The following is an 18,523-nucleotide window of genomic DNA, read 5'->3' as shown; positions in this document are numbered from 1 at the left end:
ATTTTTAGATGTGGAATAAACAAGGCTTCATGTAAATACAATCAAACATCAACTGCTTCTGGTTTCATACAGATCACCAATGTGTTTGCAGTATCAGGTTTGCTAAGTTTTCTAAAACGTTTTCTTTTTTATTTCTGGCATATGAATTAACCTAGTAAAAGGGAGCAGATCTACATCTCCAAGAGTCTCAAACAAGCTTCCTCCCTACCCTATTTCACCACAGTAAAACACTGCATGTATCATGACAACACTATGGACTCATGAGCGTGGCAAAACACTTCCTTTTTCTTGTCAGTGGAGCACTAAAGTAGGCCATACCAGCACTACACAGTGTCTCACTGTTTGGTTTTGGGTTTGAGTCAAAACACTAGCGACTATCTCTAAGCTGTGATCAGGAACTTACACAGCCTATGGGCCAGATCCAGCCTCCGACTTACTTGGATCCTGCTCATGGAAAGGGTCAGGGCTGGGGCATCTCTCTCTTGCCACAGGGTTAGTCAGTGCTTGTGCTCCCGCCCCACAGCAAATCTCCGAATCTCAGCACTTCTCTCCCTTCCCAGATCCCCCATTTCCACCCCTCTGGAGCTAGAGCACAAGCATCAGGATGGGGAAGCCTGAGCCTGGACACCCACCACAGGACTGAACACAACGTGAGACTCAGCGCCCCTGTGAGCAAAGTGAGGTTTTGAGGGTTTGGGGTTTTTTGCTTCTCACTTGGGGGCCATGCCAGTGATATTTTTTTTTTGCTTCTCACTTGTGTGATCCCAGACTAATTTTTTGGTGGGTCAGTGGTCAATGACTGAAGAGAGATTCCCCAATCCTGCTTTAAGTCTTGAACTGCCCAGAACCCAAATATGGCGGCATTTAAGCTTATCTGAGATGTTTTCATTACATGTCCTTGCAGCTGAATTTTTCAGGAGTTGCAGCAAAACATTTTTAGTCAAAGACAACTGAATTTGGGCAAATGTTTCCCACCAACAGTTCACTAATGTTTAAATTTAGAACAATGCAACAAACCATATAATTTGACATTTAGTTAATTATGTTGAGTACTATCTACCGGATAGTAGTGCTTCTGCCTTCTGCTGAGGTCATGTCTGGATGCTATCAGTTATGGATAGCTTAGTGGAGTACATACTTGGTTCTAGTATCATACTGATGAGATGCTATGGTTACAATTGCTTCTACCCTAAGTGAATATGAGCATATTTTCTACCAGAGCTCCTTTTCCTCACAGTTAGAATTTGACCACCTTCAATAATTCCCACACATTTCAAACCTGAAATATTTGGAGAGAGTCTTTTAAAATAAGCACTCCATCTATCACTCCCAGAAGAAAAAAAACTCTGGGAAACCATATAAATTTAATAATCCCCACCAACAAACCTCCCACAGAGGACAGTAAATAGTTTGCTGCAGATCAGCTAGCATTCCTACCTGGGATTTCATTGGCGACAACTGAAGGAGGACTGGACTGGTTACTGCTGATTTGCTGGTGACTAATCATGTGACAGCACTGTGGCACCGCATTGTTTACCATGTAGAGAGTGTCGGGCACATTGGACATTCTAACCATCCGCAAACGAACTAGGTCTGTTTGTTCCACCATCATCTCATCTAGCACCGACTAAAACAGCAGTCAAATAATCAGAACTATTTAAAAAAAAATTCTACTAATTCTCTAAAATCATTTTCCCTGTACAGTAAGCCATAACATAACCAATTACTTCTCCCTAAAATATGTAGATCTACCCTTCTACGAGTTACCATGAGTATGTAGGAAGCACATGGGTTGAAGGGGGTAAACATTGCTTCTGCTCACAATTTATAACACTTGGCTTTTCTAGAGAGTATTTTCCACTCAGAAAATCTCACAGCACTTTACAATTATTAAGTCAAGCTTCAGCAGCCCTCAGATGATGTTAAAAATATAATCCCTTCATTTTACAGAGTAAGAACATACAATCCAACTCCCCCTACCTTATCCCAAGATCACACAATTAGTCCAAGAGACAAAAATATTACCCATATTTCCTAACACCTAATGCTATAACTCTTAAAGACAATCCTTCCTTAAGACAAACACACTACAGTAGACTCCTGACTTACACGTAGGTTGTAGTTCTGGGCAATCACGTGTAAGTAAAAGTTTGCGTAAACTGGGACTCAGTTTGGGAGAGGTCCTGCCGCCCTCAGGACCCCAGTCCTGGCTGCACCTGGCTCCCTTCTCCCATGAGTGGTGAGGAGCCAAGAGCCAGGTGCAGCAGCAGTGTGGTTAGTTTCCTGGCTCCCAGGAGTGGCAGAGAGTTGGGAACCAGGCAGCAGCCTGGCTCCCAGCAACCCTCTGCTTGCAGGAGCCAGGAAACTGCCCAGCACAGTTTCCTGACTCCCAGGCGCATTGGGCAGCTGGAAGCCAGGCACAGCAGGGCCGGTCAGTTTCCCAGCTCTCTGCCACTTGAATCAATTTTTCCACAAAGTTAAATACTTAAAGATTGATATAAAAACAGTGAAACCAAGAAAAACAAACATTTTGACATCAAGATTCAAGGCAATAAATACATATACTAAATGTATTATCCTGTTTTTCCTTAAGACTATTGGTGATGCATTTTCATGAAGAGTGAAAGACAGACATGTCTGGCACTTTCCTAACCCTATCCTAAATGCACTTACACCTCAGTTGCTACATTCAGGTGAGTTATGGAGAGGTTGCTGCTGGAGAGGCACTACTCAGAGGGGCAGGGGGAGGGCCTTCAGTTAAGCTGGACAAGGACAGTCACTCTGTTTCACAGAGGATTTAGTGATTCAAAATTCTTTACAAGCTGGAACCTCCTTTCTCCACTTAATAGAAGTCAGAACCCACAGGCTTGCTAGGCCAGGCAGGTTGTCCCTCAGAATTTCATGAAAATAAAAGACTTCCTGAAATCAGAATGTGTTGGAGAATCAGGAAATTGTCAAAAAAAAAAGTTGTCAAAATTCTCCTGGCAAGCTGTAGACTTGGGTCTGAAGACCACACTTCTAAGACCTCTTAAACTGAAAGTGTTAGTATTTTAGACCATCATATGCAAACTATACAAGATACAATGAAATCTTCCCTCTGCAGAATTCCATGTTGACATCAGTTTAGTAATGACCACATCTTATCAATAATTACCTTTGCCTCCTCTACATATGGTGAGAACAGTCGTGGCCTAACATATATCCCAGCGTTTTTTTGCCTTAGCCAAGCATTTGACTTTCCACCTTCCGCTGTTGGTAACATGTCTGAAGGAGGGGTGCTAATGAGGCCTCTCTTCATCTGTAAGAGACAATTTTTAAAAACAGAACATATTACAATTTACATTATTAATATTTCAATAACCAAACAACAAGAAAACACTGAATAGTTATAACCAAACTCCCTGAGGAATTTAAGCAAAAATTTTTTGCACTGTTTGAAGTACAAAATCTCATAAGTTAGATCTGTGTTTCTGAAAAGTAGATTGCGAGGAATGGGAAAAGACTTACGGCATCACTCAGTATTTCACTGTTCATAGGTAAAATGTGTTCAATGCGGACAACAGGCAAAAGAGAAGACAGGATCTCCCTTAGCTCTTCAATGTCAAGATCTCGCCTCTTAACACCTCGTTTGTTTATGCTGTGTGCAGTACCACTCAGTAAATTGGGCTCTGTGGAAATGAATAATATACCGTCTCTATTTGTATGAACATTTTTAACAGAAAAACAGGAGATTACCTTTTTGTTGCAAGAAGGAAAAGAGAATCTGCCTAGAAAAATCACTGACAGTGCCTGGTACTATTTTTCCAAAACTAACCTGCTTGCCACCAGCACAATTCAGTCTGGCTCCTATGGATGCGAGTCACCTGCCCAAAAACGTATTCATCATCTGGTTTAAGATCACCAAGAGATGTGTAAATATTTCTCAGGCCCTTTACAAACACCCCTGCAGCAACAAAAAACTCTTTCCATCCCCACTGCTGGTAGCTCAAGACTCTTCAGCAAATTCTTTCCCTTCCCACAGTGTTTTCATGATAGACCACAGTATTTTCACAGATTTTTAAGGACAAAAGGGAACTCTATAATAATCTAGTCTGCTATAGAACACTGGTCATGTAACCCATCATGTAATTTCTGCACCAAGCCCATTACTTCTGCTTGAACCACAACACATTTTACTATATAAAGCTACAAATATGCTAAACAGCTCAGCAGAGAAAAACTACAGAACCATCTCTTGTACCTTACGTATTTCAGAAGGGATCATCTAAAATAAGTCAAAATAAAATATCATGAAGGAATTGAAGATCCCACACTTGTTCAACCAGCTGATCAGGAATATCATCAAACCCTTTCCCAGACATCTGAGAAATTATACCACCTCACCCCTTATCTTCCCAAGATGTGTAAATAAGGGACCCCAGACAGGTCTGTTATATCTAACTGTAGCTCTCTTACTCTAGAAGAGCATTTCCCAATCTTTTTGAGACTGTGACCCAGTTTGATAATTCTGTAAAACTTTGTGACCCTAGACAATTAAAAACTGTGTGTGTGTGGGGGGGGGTGTTCTCTTAGCTCCAAACTGCCTCTCCCAGCTTAAACCCCTCAACTCCAAACCCCCCACCCTCCCAGCTTAAACCCCCTCAACCCCAAACTGCCTCCCCTGCCCTTAAACCTCTGGCAGACCCAAATTCCCTGCCCACCTCACATGAGCTCTTAGAAACTATCCTCAAATCACTCCCCACAGGAAGGACCAGTTTTCTCCAGGGCACACCTGACTTTCTTCAGGAATGCCACAACATTAATAACCTCCCACACAACACCATTTCTGCACTTCCTAATATACCAATGTCCCTCAAAACAACAGAATTGCTGCCTGTCTCAAATATCTAGAAGACAATGGACAACAATGAACTATCCGTCTCACGGACACTGCCAAAATCATCCTTTTCATCTTCACTTATCAATTTTACGTTCAATAGCAAACTTTACCCAAACTAGGGGAGCAGCCAGGAGTACTGGGACGGTTCGTCAAAGGTCACCTCAAGGAAGAGCTTCTGAACAAATGCATCAAAAAAAGCCAATACACTCATATTTTATTGATATTTCTTCCTCTGGATGGAGCGCCCGAACTCTCTCAGCTTTTTTCTACAGCTTCACTAACCACCAGCTATTCAACCTTTCTCCAGAAAACTCCCTCACTAGCACCAACTTCTAGGACACCATGATCAGCTACAGACAATATACAAGAAAACCACAGATCACCACACTTACCTTCATAGATCCAGTAAACACCTAAACCACATCAAGAAATCTGCTATGTACAGGCAGGCACTGAGACACCACAGCATCTGCTCCAAAGAGAAGGTACAGGACATATACCTTAACACACGTAAAACTGCCTTCACCAAACAAGTATACTCCACCGAGAACTAGACTTCATTGTGGAATGGACCACCCAAATAACCTCAGAGAGCCTGCCTCAATGTCCGGGGGGGGGAAATCTACCAACTGCACACCTGTCACCTACCATCCCACACTGGAATGCACAAGGTATCAAACAGGTACAACCCATATTTGATAAAAGTCATATCCTAAAAATTCATTCTCACATTCCCTCTTACGGACTTCAAAGAGCCACCCAGCTACACTAAACTCGCCATCAGAAGCAAGATTTCCACAAACCAGGACACATCAAATCAAAATGGCACCAGACCTCACTATAACATGCAAAAAACCTTGAGACATATCTCTGCTGTTATGACATTTAACATCTCCCAACTATATACCCTTCAACATCCATAGGTCCTACATGTTACTATTGTAATATGGTATATCATACCCAGCATAGTAAATGTCCCAATAATTTGGTGGCAGAAATGAGACAATTACTATTCCCCTGAATGAAGTCAGAAAAATAAAAGACTAAAACATTGTACCGCCTCTGGGAAATACTTCTCACAAAACTATAATTTCATGTATGTACAGATGATGAACCTGGACTCTTAAATCCGAAATTCTGCTAAACACCGAAAGTCATGGATTTAAAGACATTTATGAGAATAAATTCTGTCTCCCTTTGTCTTATGACTGTAGATATGTTAACCGGCCATTTCACCTTGAATGAGTCTCTTGCAACCCTATGTACTTACACCTTATCTGGTACGGTCATGTATTGAACTGAACCACTCTGGTTGTGTCTACACTACAGCTTTTAGTGACAAGGCTGTGTCATACAGCTGCATCCTTAGGAATCAGGCAGTATAAACACTGTTTGTTGCCATTTTGCTGACAAAAAACTCCCACCTCCTAGGAGCAGCAAATTTGCTTTGTCAGCAGGACAAAGCAATGTCTACACTAATACAGCAGCAGCAAAGCTTTTGTCATTAGGGAGTGGGGGGGGAGCGGCCGACAACATGGAGATTAGCCACCTATGAATGACAAAAGCTTTCCTAGACCTGAAAAGCTCTGCGTAACTCAAAAGCTTGTCTCTTTCACCACCAGAAGTTGATACAAATTGTATAATAGAAGATACTACCTCACCTGTCTTGTCTTTAACATCAAGCATGCTTACGTTTTTAGCTGTTCTCTAGAACCATGTTTATTTGCTACAGCTGATGTTTTAATGAAGACAAATTTCCAGTTCAGTGCTTGTGTTTATAGCTCTCCTTCCTTCACGGTATAAATCAGATTACATGTTTTCTTGAACTGTTCAAAATATGTTCTCGGTTCCTCTGCCATGTCTATTTTTTAAAAATAAAGATCTTACCTCTGTCTGCTATTCTTTTCATCAACTGATGTTCTCCCCATTTAACAAGGTACTTAAGAATATCTTGTTCGCTTGCCTATAATATAGAAAGGGAATATAACGTATACTTAGTTTATTAACAATATGTTGTATGTAAATCACTAAAAAGTGTATTCCTCAGCTGAAAAGACCTAAAGAATTCAGTCACCTCTCAAAAGAAGCACATTCAGATTAGCCTTCATTCCACTGTATAACTGGTGTTTCAACTTCTTCATAGCAAAATTAATATCTGAACTAAGGAAAAGATAGCACAGGAAAGCCTAGTTTTAAGTTCTGCTATACCAGACACTGGCAACCCCCAGCACATGTGCCACACCTGGCACACGAGCCAATTTACTCCAGCACGCAGCAGGAGCTCAGAAACTTGAGCCCAAGCCCCTGCCACAGGCCCCCCGCCACAGGCACATGAGGGGCTGGAGCCCCCAAGAGAGACCCTGCCTTCAGGCTGAAGGAGTGGGGCTGCCAGCCCCAAGAGCTGCCCAGAGCATGCTTGCCTCTCCGTGGCAAACCCTGAGAGTTGTGTATCCCCCGTGGGATATCTTCTGGTTGCCCGGCAGCTGTGTTTCCCTGTCTTTGCCCATTGGCATCTCCAGCCTCACTGGTCTCCAGGGTCTCTCACAGAACGCTGGTGCTGTGTGGCCACCAGCATGGCAGGTTAAGGTAAAATTGGGTAACAAGGCTAGCCTCTTGGACCCAAAAGGGGCTGGATTCTGCAAGTGTACAGCAGCTGGTCTCACAGGGGGCACTAGGAAGGGCTGTGAGTGCCAGTGTAAGCTTGAGGACAGCAATGCAGGGTACCAAGCCAGTGGCAGCAGGAAGCTAATTCCCAGCTGGCCCATGTTGTAGACAGGAAAACAGGGCAAAGCTCAGCCCTCACAAAGCTCCCTTTTCACTCAAAGGAAGGGATAGAAGGGCATTTGTAAATAATCATGCAAAAGTTACACCTCCAAAAGGGGAGTACACAGTATTGAAAACAATTGTTGGAGCAGAAGTCAAAGCATTTTTGGCTGACTCTCCCCAATCATATATTCACAAGACTCCAGGAGGTTTGTTTTCATTTTCTGAAATTCTAGGACGACAATTCTGCAATGCCAAATTTCAGTATTTTCATTTGGAATACATATTTCCTTGTAGAGCTAAGACGGGAGATCTTAAATGGGCTGCCTGCCATTGTTTTATTTTGTACCACAGAATTGTGTGATCTTACCAAAATATTTATCATTCCATGGAAGGGGTACTACCATTCAAATAAATGCACAGGAGGTGTACTTTTGATGCTAACAAAGAATTTAATCATGTTTTATTTTAATTTACTTTGGGGGAAAAAAAATCAACTTCTCTAGAAAAAATGAGCGAGTTCTGCTGCATACAGTTCTTGGATTATCTCAAGCCCCCTTTCCTGAGGTGATCTCCTCCCAAGTAAGGCCAAACTTCAAGCACCCCTCAAAGCCCTGGCTGCATGCTTACTGGGAGCTGGTTTCACTGTGGCCTGTTCTGAGTCCCAGGGTGTGAATTTTGCCCGTACTCCAGCCCATACTGGGAGCTGGACTTCTTTGGCCAGTTGTCTCCACCCGTTATTCCAGAAGGTGGTGAATGGAAAGAACACCAAACCATTTAAGCCTTCAAAGCACCCTCAAAAAGCCAGAACACTTCTTTTTTGGTTTTTGTTTTGTTCTCTAGTTTTGAGGACTAGCCTGAAGCCATTGAAGAAACAGACATTGGTTAAATGTCTTGTGAAAGTTTTGCTGCACAGGGAGACTCCTCTGTTTGCCACATGAAAGCGAAGAATTCTGGAGAGTTCTTCTAAAGTGTAATTTTAAGCCCAGAGAAAAGATATGATTTGCCCCTCGTTGCCTTGGAGTTTGGGAGCACCCAGTAAAAAGACTGCATGACATGACAGATTTGTGCTGCAGAACTGATATTTCTGGGATCTGACCTGGATGGTTGCACCTCTAAGTTCTTAAATCCTGCCCCACAGCTACAACCTTTCCAGGAAGACAAACTTGTTAGAGAGGAAGGCTATTAATACAACTGCTTGACCATACCTCCCAAGTCTCAGAAGCTTATTAACTAGGGCTGGTCAGCAAATAAAATTTCTAATTAACGGAAAAAGATTTTAAAGTTTTTGTTCCACATCAGAATACATTTCAACATTTAAAAACAAACACGAAACTCTTCAGAACAGCTAGTAGCCTGGTGATTAGGACATTAATCTCTCATGCGGGAGATTCACACTTAAGACTCGACTCTACCTAATTCATAGACAGATATGAACGTGGTTTTAAAATATCCAAGGAAAATTCCCGAGACCAGTATTTCCCAAACTAATTTGGCCATGGAATATAATGACAGGACACACAAATGCTAGCTGGGTGGGTGGGGAGAAGAAATGGAGGGTTTCATACTGCAAAAATTGCCACACAATACTCAAAAGTTGATTTTAAAGAGTTAGTTTTGTCAGCTGTCTTATTTTTCACAGAACAAAAAACAAGAAAAAAAATCATCTGAGTGAACAAATAATGTCCTTCTGATAGGACAGTTAGCAACCCTACAATTAAGTATAAAAATTAAAAATTAAGTATAAACCCAAAACAAAATATCAATATAACAGCCAAAAGAAGGATGGTTAGAGTCATTCTTTTGTACAAAAATAGAAAGGACAATATTGTTTAAAAGAAAAGACTTTCCTTATTTAAAAATGTTTTAAGTGTTATGAAAAAGAAATGCAAAACAAATTAGGTATGGAAAAATATTTGTGTTTTTATAAATTTGTTATTTTTATAGCAAACTACTAGAAAATAAAAGTGAGTAACATTTGACAGCTTTTTAATGGTAAAAGTGTTTTTGCATCTTTGGATTGAAAATCAGCTTAATATTAAGGAATGATGCTGGAGAATTGGATCCTTGTATCAGGTGCAGCATCACGTGACTTCTCTGAACGCAACTCATGCCAAAACAGTCCAAATCAACTGATTCAGCACAAGTCACATAATAACTAAACTATTATGAACATGTTATAAATATTTATACCTATAATCTAAATTATATTCAAAGGCCTTAGTATTTTTGACACACAATTTCGTATTCCATATTTTAGAAGGAAAACTATTGTTAGCATCAACATTTTTTCACAGAACACCTATTCACATCATGTGGAATACCAATGGTTCCATGGAACACAGTTTGGGAAATGCTGCCCTAAAAAGTCAACTGTGCAGTGAATCAGTTTCCCTCTTTCCAGTTTTGTCCAAAAATTCCATTGTAGACATGAGACATCTTCTAATTGAAACCAATATGTTTCTGCAAAAAGTCTTAGTTTTGAAGCTTTGACAAACTGGCATTTTCTGATGAAAAACAGTCAAAAGACATCAACCGAGCTCTTACTCATGGATCACGTGAGTGCTGTAGCACAGCCATTACTCTTTGCCTATTGTCTATTTCGAGGGTGTCAAAAGGCCTAGAACTGGCAATCTGGAGCCCTGAGAAAATACCAATCAACCATGATCAAGAATTAACTTTTATCAAGTCATAGAAGTTATTCCATGCATCTAGAGCATGTGAGGGGCTTGGCTTGAATTAGCAGAATCTGCAAGTAAGAAAACAAAGAATAGAGAAGCTGAATGCACTGCTGTTTGAGTGTCACTGCCACAGAATGGCATTTACATCTTTTGGATTCTAGCTTTAGCTCATACATTCAGCTACACTGCAAACAGATCTATTTTGAGAGGAAACAGAAAATAGGTGTACAAGTATAAATATAAAGGTTAGTCTGAGCGTCTAATCTTAGTTGTTTAAAAAGGTGATCTGGAAATGGAAGCAATATAGGCTTATGCCACTCACCACAATTTTTTTCACTTGTTGAAAGAAGTCCATAGGTCATTACAAGTTCATAACTTTCCACTTGACACAGAACCCGGTAAGTGAAAAACCAGTGAAAGAGCCACATGACAGGAATGGAAGAGTGAAAAGACTAAGGCTGCTTCTACACTGTCACTCTCCCCTCGGAGGTGGCATGGTAATGAGGCAACAGAAGCAGGCTAATGAGGTGCTAATGTGCATATTCAGCACCTCATTAGCACAATGGCAGGTGTGTGAATTTCAAAGCACAGACTTCAAATTGCAGATTCACAGTACAGATGTGGGCAGCTTCGAAATAAGTGTTCCACTTTGACATTCCCTCACTCCCACAGAACTAGACTGAAGTACAAGAATATTGAAGTGGGGCACCTAATTCGAAGCTGCCCCCATCTTCACTATCAATCTGCAATTTGAAGTCTGCGCCTCATTAACCTGCTTTGAATGGCCTCATTACCAGGCCATCACCAACGGGAGAGCAACAGTGTAGAAGCAGTCTAAACTTCCTCAAATCAATTTTGTTAGCATTTAATTTAAATGACTAATGAACACTTTTGAGAAAGGCCATAGGTTTAAGTTTCAACACTTCTGCCCCTTCAAGTAAGGAGTAGGAACAAACAGCATACATCTTTGTGGAAGACTGATACAATCGTTATTAATATTTCTAATTTTAACAAACCAAAATAATGCTTTCACACACTTTATACATTAGAGCAGCAAAAATGAGACAATACAATTTCCATAAAATCCTAAACAGGCAAGGCAAAAGTTAAACCTGGAACTGTTTCACTTAGAATAATTAGCAGCTGCTTATAGATTACTGCTAGGCTTTCCAGCAGTATTTTATACAGCCAGTACTTTCCTTCATCACTTCCTCTACTGTGGTTATGTACATGTGAGCGAAAGAGAAAAAGCTTTATATTAAGCACAAAATGAACAATATCTAAGTTTTTCATTTTGGAATTTTATTCACTTTGAATGCCTTTGGTAAATGTTTAATACAGCTTCAAAACATAATCAGCTGCATTTTGAATGATAGGAGAGTAAACATTTACCTGTAAGTAGTCAGACTGGATAGCAGTCAGCAGGTGCTCCTTGCTCAGTTCATAAAAGACATCTGATGTCATGACTTGGGTAAACTCCTCACAGAGGAAATGCAATGCTTGGCGATGTACCCACTTGGAGCCATATGGCTGAGAACTCCACTTGAGAATGGCAATTAAAGTGTCTAACGAGATGCTCTCAGCAATAATATCTTCACAGCCTACAAAAACAGAGTGACAACAACACTACTAGAGGAACTTTCATATTTTGAGAGAATAGGCATCTAAATCTGTATTTAAAGTCTTATATGGCTGAACAAAGTCTAAATAAAACTAGAAGAGCTTTGTAGATGAACATTAGAGGGGGACAAACTATTTAGTTCTGAGAACACTTAAAACATTTAATAACTGTATTTCAACATTTTCATGCATCCAATTATTTAAATGTAATCATCTTAAAGACAAACCGAATGAGAATTTTGATCATCTGCTTATCTCCTCTCAGACAAATGTTAGGTGTAACTGGATGTTCTTTCAGACATTTGGTCTCTACTTCCCTGAGGCTTATACATATGTGCCATATTCCCAGATACATAACTTTTTAGAACCAGTATTGTCCATTGGTCTGGGCATTGGCTCTTGTTTTGCCTCATGGTATTGAATGAGCTGATAAAGGACAGGGCGCATCAACCATACTCTCAGTTTCTTCCCCTTGGCAAATTCACCAGATCCACAGCAGAGGGAAAGAAAAGTGGGTTTGGAACACAGATAGGGACCACACATCTAGAAGAACCTCCTGTTACAGATAAGTTAACCTCCTCTTCATTTCTGACTGATAATCTCTACTGTATTCCACTGTGCATGGCTGACAAGCAGTTCCAAGTCAGGAGGAATATGCAAGGAAGATGATGGAACTACAGAACAACGGATAATCACACCAAATGAGGCATCCATCACAATATTACACTATGCATAATGGGAGAAAAAGGTGCGCCATGTACTCCATGTGGCTGCCATGAAGCACAGTCAAAAACACCACAGTCAGTCATCACCTACAGCCCCCAACTCAAACCACTGCAATGAATTATTAAAAACCTACAACCTATCTTTAATCAGGATGCCACACTCCAGAAGGCCCTAGGCGACAGGCCTGTTCTCTCCTAGAGACAGCCTCCCAACCTTATGAGCATTCTCACCAACAGCCACAGACTATATCGCAGGAACACCAGTCCTGGAACTTTTCCTTGCAACAAAGGCCACTGCCAGCTTTGTCCACATATCTTTTCTGGAGATACCACCACTGGAGCTAACCAGGTTATTCACAGAATCACAGGCACATTCTCATGTTCCTCAACTAACATCACATATGCCATCATGTGCCAACAATGCCCAGATGCTTTGTATATTGGACAGACTTCAAACTCCCTTAGACAAAGAGTTAATGGGCACAAAACAGACATAAAAACATTCCTGATCCACAAATCTGTTAGCGAGCATTTTAATGGAGTGGACCATTCCATTAGTGACTTAAGAGTCTGTGTGTTACTGAAGATGAATTTTCACAACACTCTCGAAAGAGAGGCTGCCGAGCTCCCTTTTATATTCAAATTCAACACATTAACACATGGTTTGAACCGGGATGGGAATTTTCTGAGTCACTATGGGGCTTGTTTGCATATGTGGCTTAATCTAATTCTGGACACACACACCCCCACCTTCTGCTCATCTACTCTGATTTGCTCACCTTGATATTTTTTTCCTGATTTGTCCACCTTGATTGCTGTTTTTGGCTCTGTGTGCCTTAAATATTGAGTCTGTTCTGGTATGGCTATGGTAGAAGAAGTGGGTCTGTCCCACAAAAGCTCACCACGTAATAAATATTTTGTTAGTCTTTAAAGTGCTACTTGACTGCTTTTTTTGTTTTAGTCAAAATGTGTGTTTGTGCTCTCATGTAGTGGGCTCATGCACCATGGGCTGTAGGTACACCTGACATTCAGCAGCTGAGCGTGATGCACCCTAAAACCCAATAAGAAATCCTTCAGGTGGAAATGTCCTGCCCCTTAATCCTGTCTGTGGTAGCAAAAAATAGCCTAGGTTAGGCTCTCAAACTGGAGGCTGTGACCCCTGCAGGAGATTGAGAAGTTATGATATGGTGGATTAGGATGGTTATGAAGGAAGATATAGCCGAAAACTCTAGTATGGCCAACTATATGAATACTGTGACCGATGTGGTGGTCTCAGTGGAGTTGTGTACCAGTGGCTTCTCTGCTGGGGCAAGAGAGGATTGAGCCACACAGGCTCAGTGAAACCCTGAAGTAGTTGTGTTGATAGCAAAGAAACACCAGACCATATCTACTGAATCTTTTTTTATTGCCATCAGAGCCCACAGAGTGGCAGGAGTCACAAGCAAGCATGCAAGAACACAACCTGAAGGCAGCAAATCTAATGCAGGGGAACGGGCCCTCCTAGGCAGCAAGTGCACCAGAAGACACAGATCACCACACCAGGGCAATCAGTTCATGAGCGCTGGGGCTGGACTCAAGCCTTCCTGGTGTAAATGGCATACATTTCACAGACAGAACCAGAGCTAGAATGGGAGTGGAAGACCACCTTGGAACTTCCAACTCACAGGAATTCAATGGAACTGATGTAGATGGGATATGCTGCTCAGGAACTAGGACGGGGCATGAGGCGAGTTTTGACTTTGTGGCCTAAGACTGTGCTGCTTCTGAGTGAACTTGTGGACGAAAGCATCTTTTAGGCCTTGAGGAAGATTTACTACCATGCTTAAATGCATGCTTCCTTGCCTCAGTCAGGACTCAAGACAAGCTCTGTAGCACTGGTATCAGTGGAACCAGATTGGAGCTCCATGGTAGGAGGTACACTGGTTGGCTGCTCAGGCTGACATACCTAAGGGGGAGGGAATGAGTCTCTCTCTCCAGCCTGGATATAACTAGATCCTCACAGCAACCTGCACAAGGTGTTTCCTGAGGCAAAGACCTCAGACTTCCCTGCCCATATCCAGGAAGGATCGGCAGATACTACACCTGGACACAACATGGGTTTACCCCAAACACTATAGGTGACTGCTTCAGATTAAAAAATGATAAAAGACAAGCAGCACAAATCTTAACCCTCATCTTCAGCATAATCATGTATGCAGGCTTGGATGCACTGGGAGGGTGGGCATGGAAGTGTGGAAGCCATCTTGCATAGAAGCCATTTCACATCCCTTACTTCTGCACGCACTCAAAAGCCTGTCCTTTTCTTGACCTGTTTGAGAACGGCTGGGAAGATGAGCTCTATGGAATGCGTTAATGAACTGTTTGGAGTTGGGGATCCAGCTCCCTTGTACCCGGTTTTTCCTTGCTGATAATGGTTTCTCTGTGGAAAGTGATTTATGATTCTCTAAGTAATTGCCTCTGACACTGGGCTTGTTTGTATAAGGGTATGAAACACTAGAGTTAGTTGCATCAAGTAGCCTTGCTGGACCTGGTTTTACTAGTGTCCAGTTTGGCTCACCTGTTGCCTTACTGAATTCAATAAAGCTGAATGTTAGCTGCCTAAACACAGAGAAGTCATGTGCTTCAACAAAGGAAACCACTGAAGCAGCATTCCAAAGTTCCTAATATGAAGAAAACTACTAGTAGCGCAAAAACCTACTATAAAAACAATAAAAACTATATGCAAGAATAAAACAGCCTTTTTTGCTAAGTTTGGGAAGTGCATTTCAAGACATTAGAGAACCAAAAAGCTCTGACTCAGACGTGATGGTGAGAAGGAACTGAAGACACTTTTGCCTCACCCTTTATCACCTTTGTTAATACCATGAAGGAAAACAAGGGTGCAAACGCAGATCAAGGTACACTACTACTTTTAAACAGCTCTGTGTTCACTTGCATACGTATAGGCCTTAGTGGAATACAATATGTATGGCCATTTGAAAAATAAACTATAGTTAATGAATTCAAATAGTATACTATAGCGCCCCTCGGTTTATAACTGAAGTTTTATCAGAAACATTAAAATTATTCACAAAATGTTTGCGTTCTAGATCACGACTGTTTACAATGATTATGCGCCTCTACTCTTAAACTGTGCCCTGTTTTTACTAAGTACTTTCCATTTAGTCTGCACATATACGAATCATATTTTTTCCGTTAACAATCAATCCCACGCGCAAACCTGCAAATACTTACTGCCAGGCACAGTACTCAATACCACAAGGAGCCCCAGAATTACTAATAGTAGTAATTTTGTGTCCAAACTGAATAAGCTGGAACCACTGTCATAGTAACAACATTTATGACACTTTTAAAAAATATCTGAAATACAAGTGGCCTCAAAGTTGTTAAACAGAAGTGGTTAAAGAATATGTAAAGCTTCTAGGGCATCCAATTAATACTGTAATCTTATGCAGTTTTACACTTTGCTATTTATATTATTGCTATTTTGAATAATCTTTTGTATTATCTCCTTTAAAGACATGTAGTAAAAAAAAAGTTAAGTTGCATAACAATTATTTTCTATTACTGAATCTCACTAGTGGACTGTATTCTGTTCTACTATATATTAAAAATGTATAATAGGGTAGCATCTGGAGTTCATAATCAGGGCCCCATTAAGCTAGGAACTGTACAAACACAAAGAGCCTGTATGTTGACAATAAGAATGCCAAAGAGTATAATGAGTATACTGAGATCAAAAAGATACAAACAGGTATGAACAAAGGAGAAAATAGAGTCCATATATGGTACTTAAATATTTTCTCCATTTCTGTTGCATTCAACGTAGTAGTAGATAGGCATCAAATACATTAGAGACTGAGATTTATACAGCACTTAGGTGAACACAGTGATTTACAGGCAAATTAGAGGAAGTCCCTATCATCAAGACTAGGCTGCATAGATCCTGGTTTCATTATTTTTATTTATAAATTTGTTATTAAGACAGCTTGTAATACTTTCATTTGAAAAGACAGTACGCTGTCACTTCACTGATTCCCCAGAATCCTCAAGGGGTGTAAAGGTCTCAGATTACATAGCTGATGTTATGTGACAAGAAACGTGCAGGCACATAAGCCTTATGCCATGATCCAAATATAGCAAAGCAAACTTCTCTCCTAGTTCTGGCAGGAGGGAGTCAGCAACAGGCAAAGACCTCCAGACTCCAAGCACTTCATGACAAGCACTGTCAATCACAGTATAACCATTTTTTAAGGCTTCCCATGTTGGCTCCAGAGAGACAAGTGTATCTGAAAAGCAACTGAACAGAGTGAAGTGCTCTTGGAATGACCTATTACTTTTCATTTCCCCAGACTGGTACTGTAAGGCCCAAATCCATTGATTTCTGAGGCTTAGTTCAAGGTCCATCTGTTCTTCTCAGGTATTACTTCATGGAAGGCCAGTTAGGCTAACAGTTGGTGTTTCAGAGGGCTACGGTGTCTGTAAGACTCTGGTTGACTAGGGCTGAAATTTTCAAAAACACCTAAAAAGGAGTCAGGCATTCAAACTTCCTCCAAAAGTCTCTGGAAGTTGGGCAACTAAAGGAACTAAGCCTATCTGAAAATTTGAGCCTCTGTGTTTCTGACATTCTGAACTACGCCAACAAACCAAAAATGACAAACACATTTAGTGGCATTAGTGATGAAGAGATTTCTATACATCTGAAAATTTAACACACTAAATGCCTTAAATTTAAAACTGCCTTGATTCTTTCTCTCATGCTGCCCCTTGCAACAGAGCCCTCCTTAAATGCTCCTTGCCAGTGATGCAAAAAAATAACTTCAGAGTGTTAAGGCCACTAGCGTCCATCATGCTGACCATAATGTCTCATAGTCGCTTCATTTTCCATCTGCATCAACTGTTGCCCCTTATTCACTGAATGTAATCTTTTATAGTGTATAAAGCATTTTTTGTTCTATCTGTTAAGCATCTAGCACAGTGGGGTTTTCCATCTACTAGTCTGATTTTATGCCCAGAAGAGACCACCAGAGCATCCAGTATGCCCCTCCTATACATTTCAACAAGTGACACGCACACCCTCCACACTACACAGGAAGGTTTAAAGACCCCTCGGAAGAAGTTTCTATCTGATCCCACACATGGCAAATCGAGCAGACCCGAAGCATAAAAGCAAGAACCAGTTAGCCAAGCACTTGAGTGAGAATACTTGATATTACCTTGGGTCACTGGATGGGGTGGATGGATGCTTATCTCCATTGGGGCCGCCCCTGATTTTATCTAGCACTCTCAGAAAAAGAAAAAAAAAACCAAAAACTATTTGTCTTCACAACTTCTATTGAAAAGTACTCCAGAACCTAACTCCTGATAGTTAAAACACTTATTTCCATCTCGAATTTATTCATAGCTACTTTATACCCAATTTTATAATGGGTAGACTGGCCCTCTAGTGGAGGGGGAGTGCCAAATTAAAATGTCCTCTGTCCAAATTGGCTGGCCTCTGTCTTCCTGACACACAGGAGCAGAGGGGGAAAAACGTGTTCTCCAAAAACAAAATGCGTTAAATAAAAGTAATGATTGAGAGACACCCCCCCACCCCACAAGTCCTTATAATTTGAGAAAGAGTTGTCTTTTCTAAACATGTTGAACTGGGATTTTCAAAGGAAAATAATGGAATTGGGTACTTAATTCATGTTTAGAGCCTTCAAAAATCCCCATTTTTGATCTTTGTAAAGTAATATTTAAAAGACTATTTAAAAAGGAGGAAGTAAGCTGACATCATTTGAGAAATTTAGCTCTTAAAATACTTCATGGCTTGTTGCAAAAGGTCAAACTAGATCTTGGATCTTAGTTTGTGC

General features: G+C 40.9%; 1 protein-coding gene across 14 annotated transcripts in view; it reads right to left on the bottom strand.

The window, feature by feature from the left end:
- Nucleotides 1–18,523, bottom strand: part of BTBD7 (BTB domain containing 7) — a 103,809-nt gene that overhangs the window by 27,304 nt on the left and 57,982 nt on the right. For all 14 annotated transcript variants that reach the window (XM_074996588.1, XM_074996584.1, XM_074996586.1 and 11 more), the window contains 5 exons: nucleotides 11,716–11,924; nucleotides 6,767–6,842; nucleotides 3,508–3,668; nucleotides 3,155–3,298; nucleotides 1,438–1,627 (listed from right to left, as the gene is read on the bottom strand). In XM_074996588.1, the coding sequence (XP_074852689.1) occupies nucleotides 1,438–1,627; nucleotides 3,155–3,298; nucleotides 3,508–3,668; nucleotides 6,767–6,842; nucleotides 11,716–11,924 (780 nt within the window). The remainder of the gene's footprint in view (nucleotides 1–1,437; nucleotides 1,628–3,154; nucleotides 3,299–3,507; nucleotides 3,669–6,766; nucleotides 6,843–11,715; nucleotides 11,925–18,523) is intronic.

This window comes from Carettochelys insculpta, chromosome 6, assembly GCF_033958435.1.
Source record: "Carettochelys insculpta isolate YL-2023 chromosome 6, ASM3395843v1, whole genome shotgun sequence".
Lineage (NCBI taxonomy): Eukaryota > Metazoa > Chordata > Testudines > Carettochelyidae > Carettochelys > Carettochelys insculpta.
Note: the sequence above shows the minus strand (reverse complement) of the source record. Positions and strands in the feature narration are given on the sequence as shown.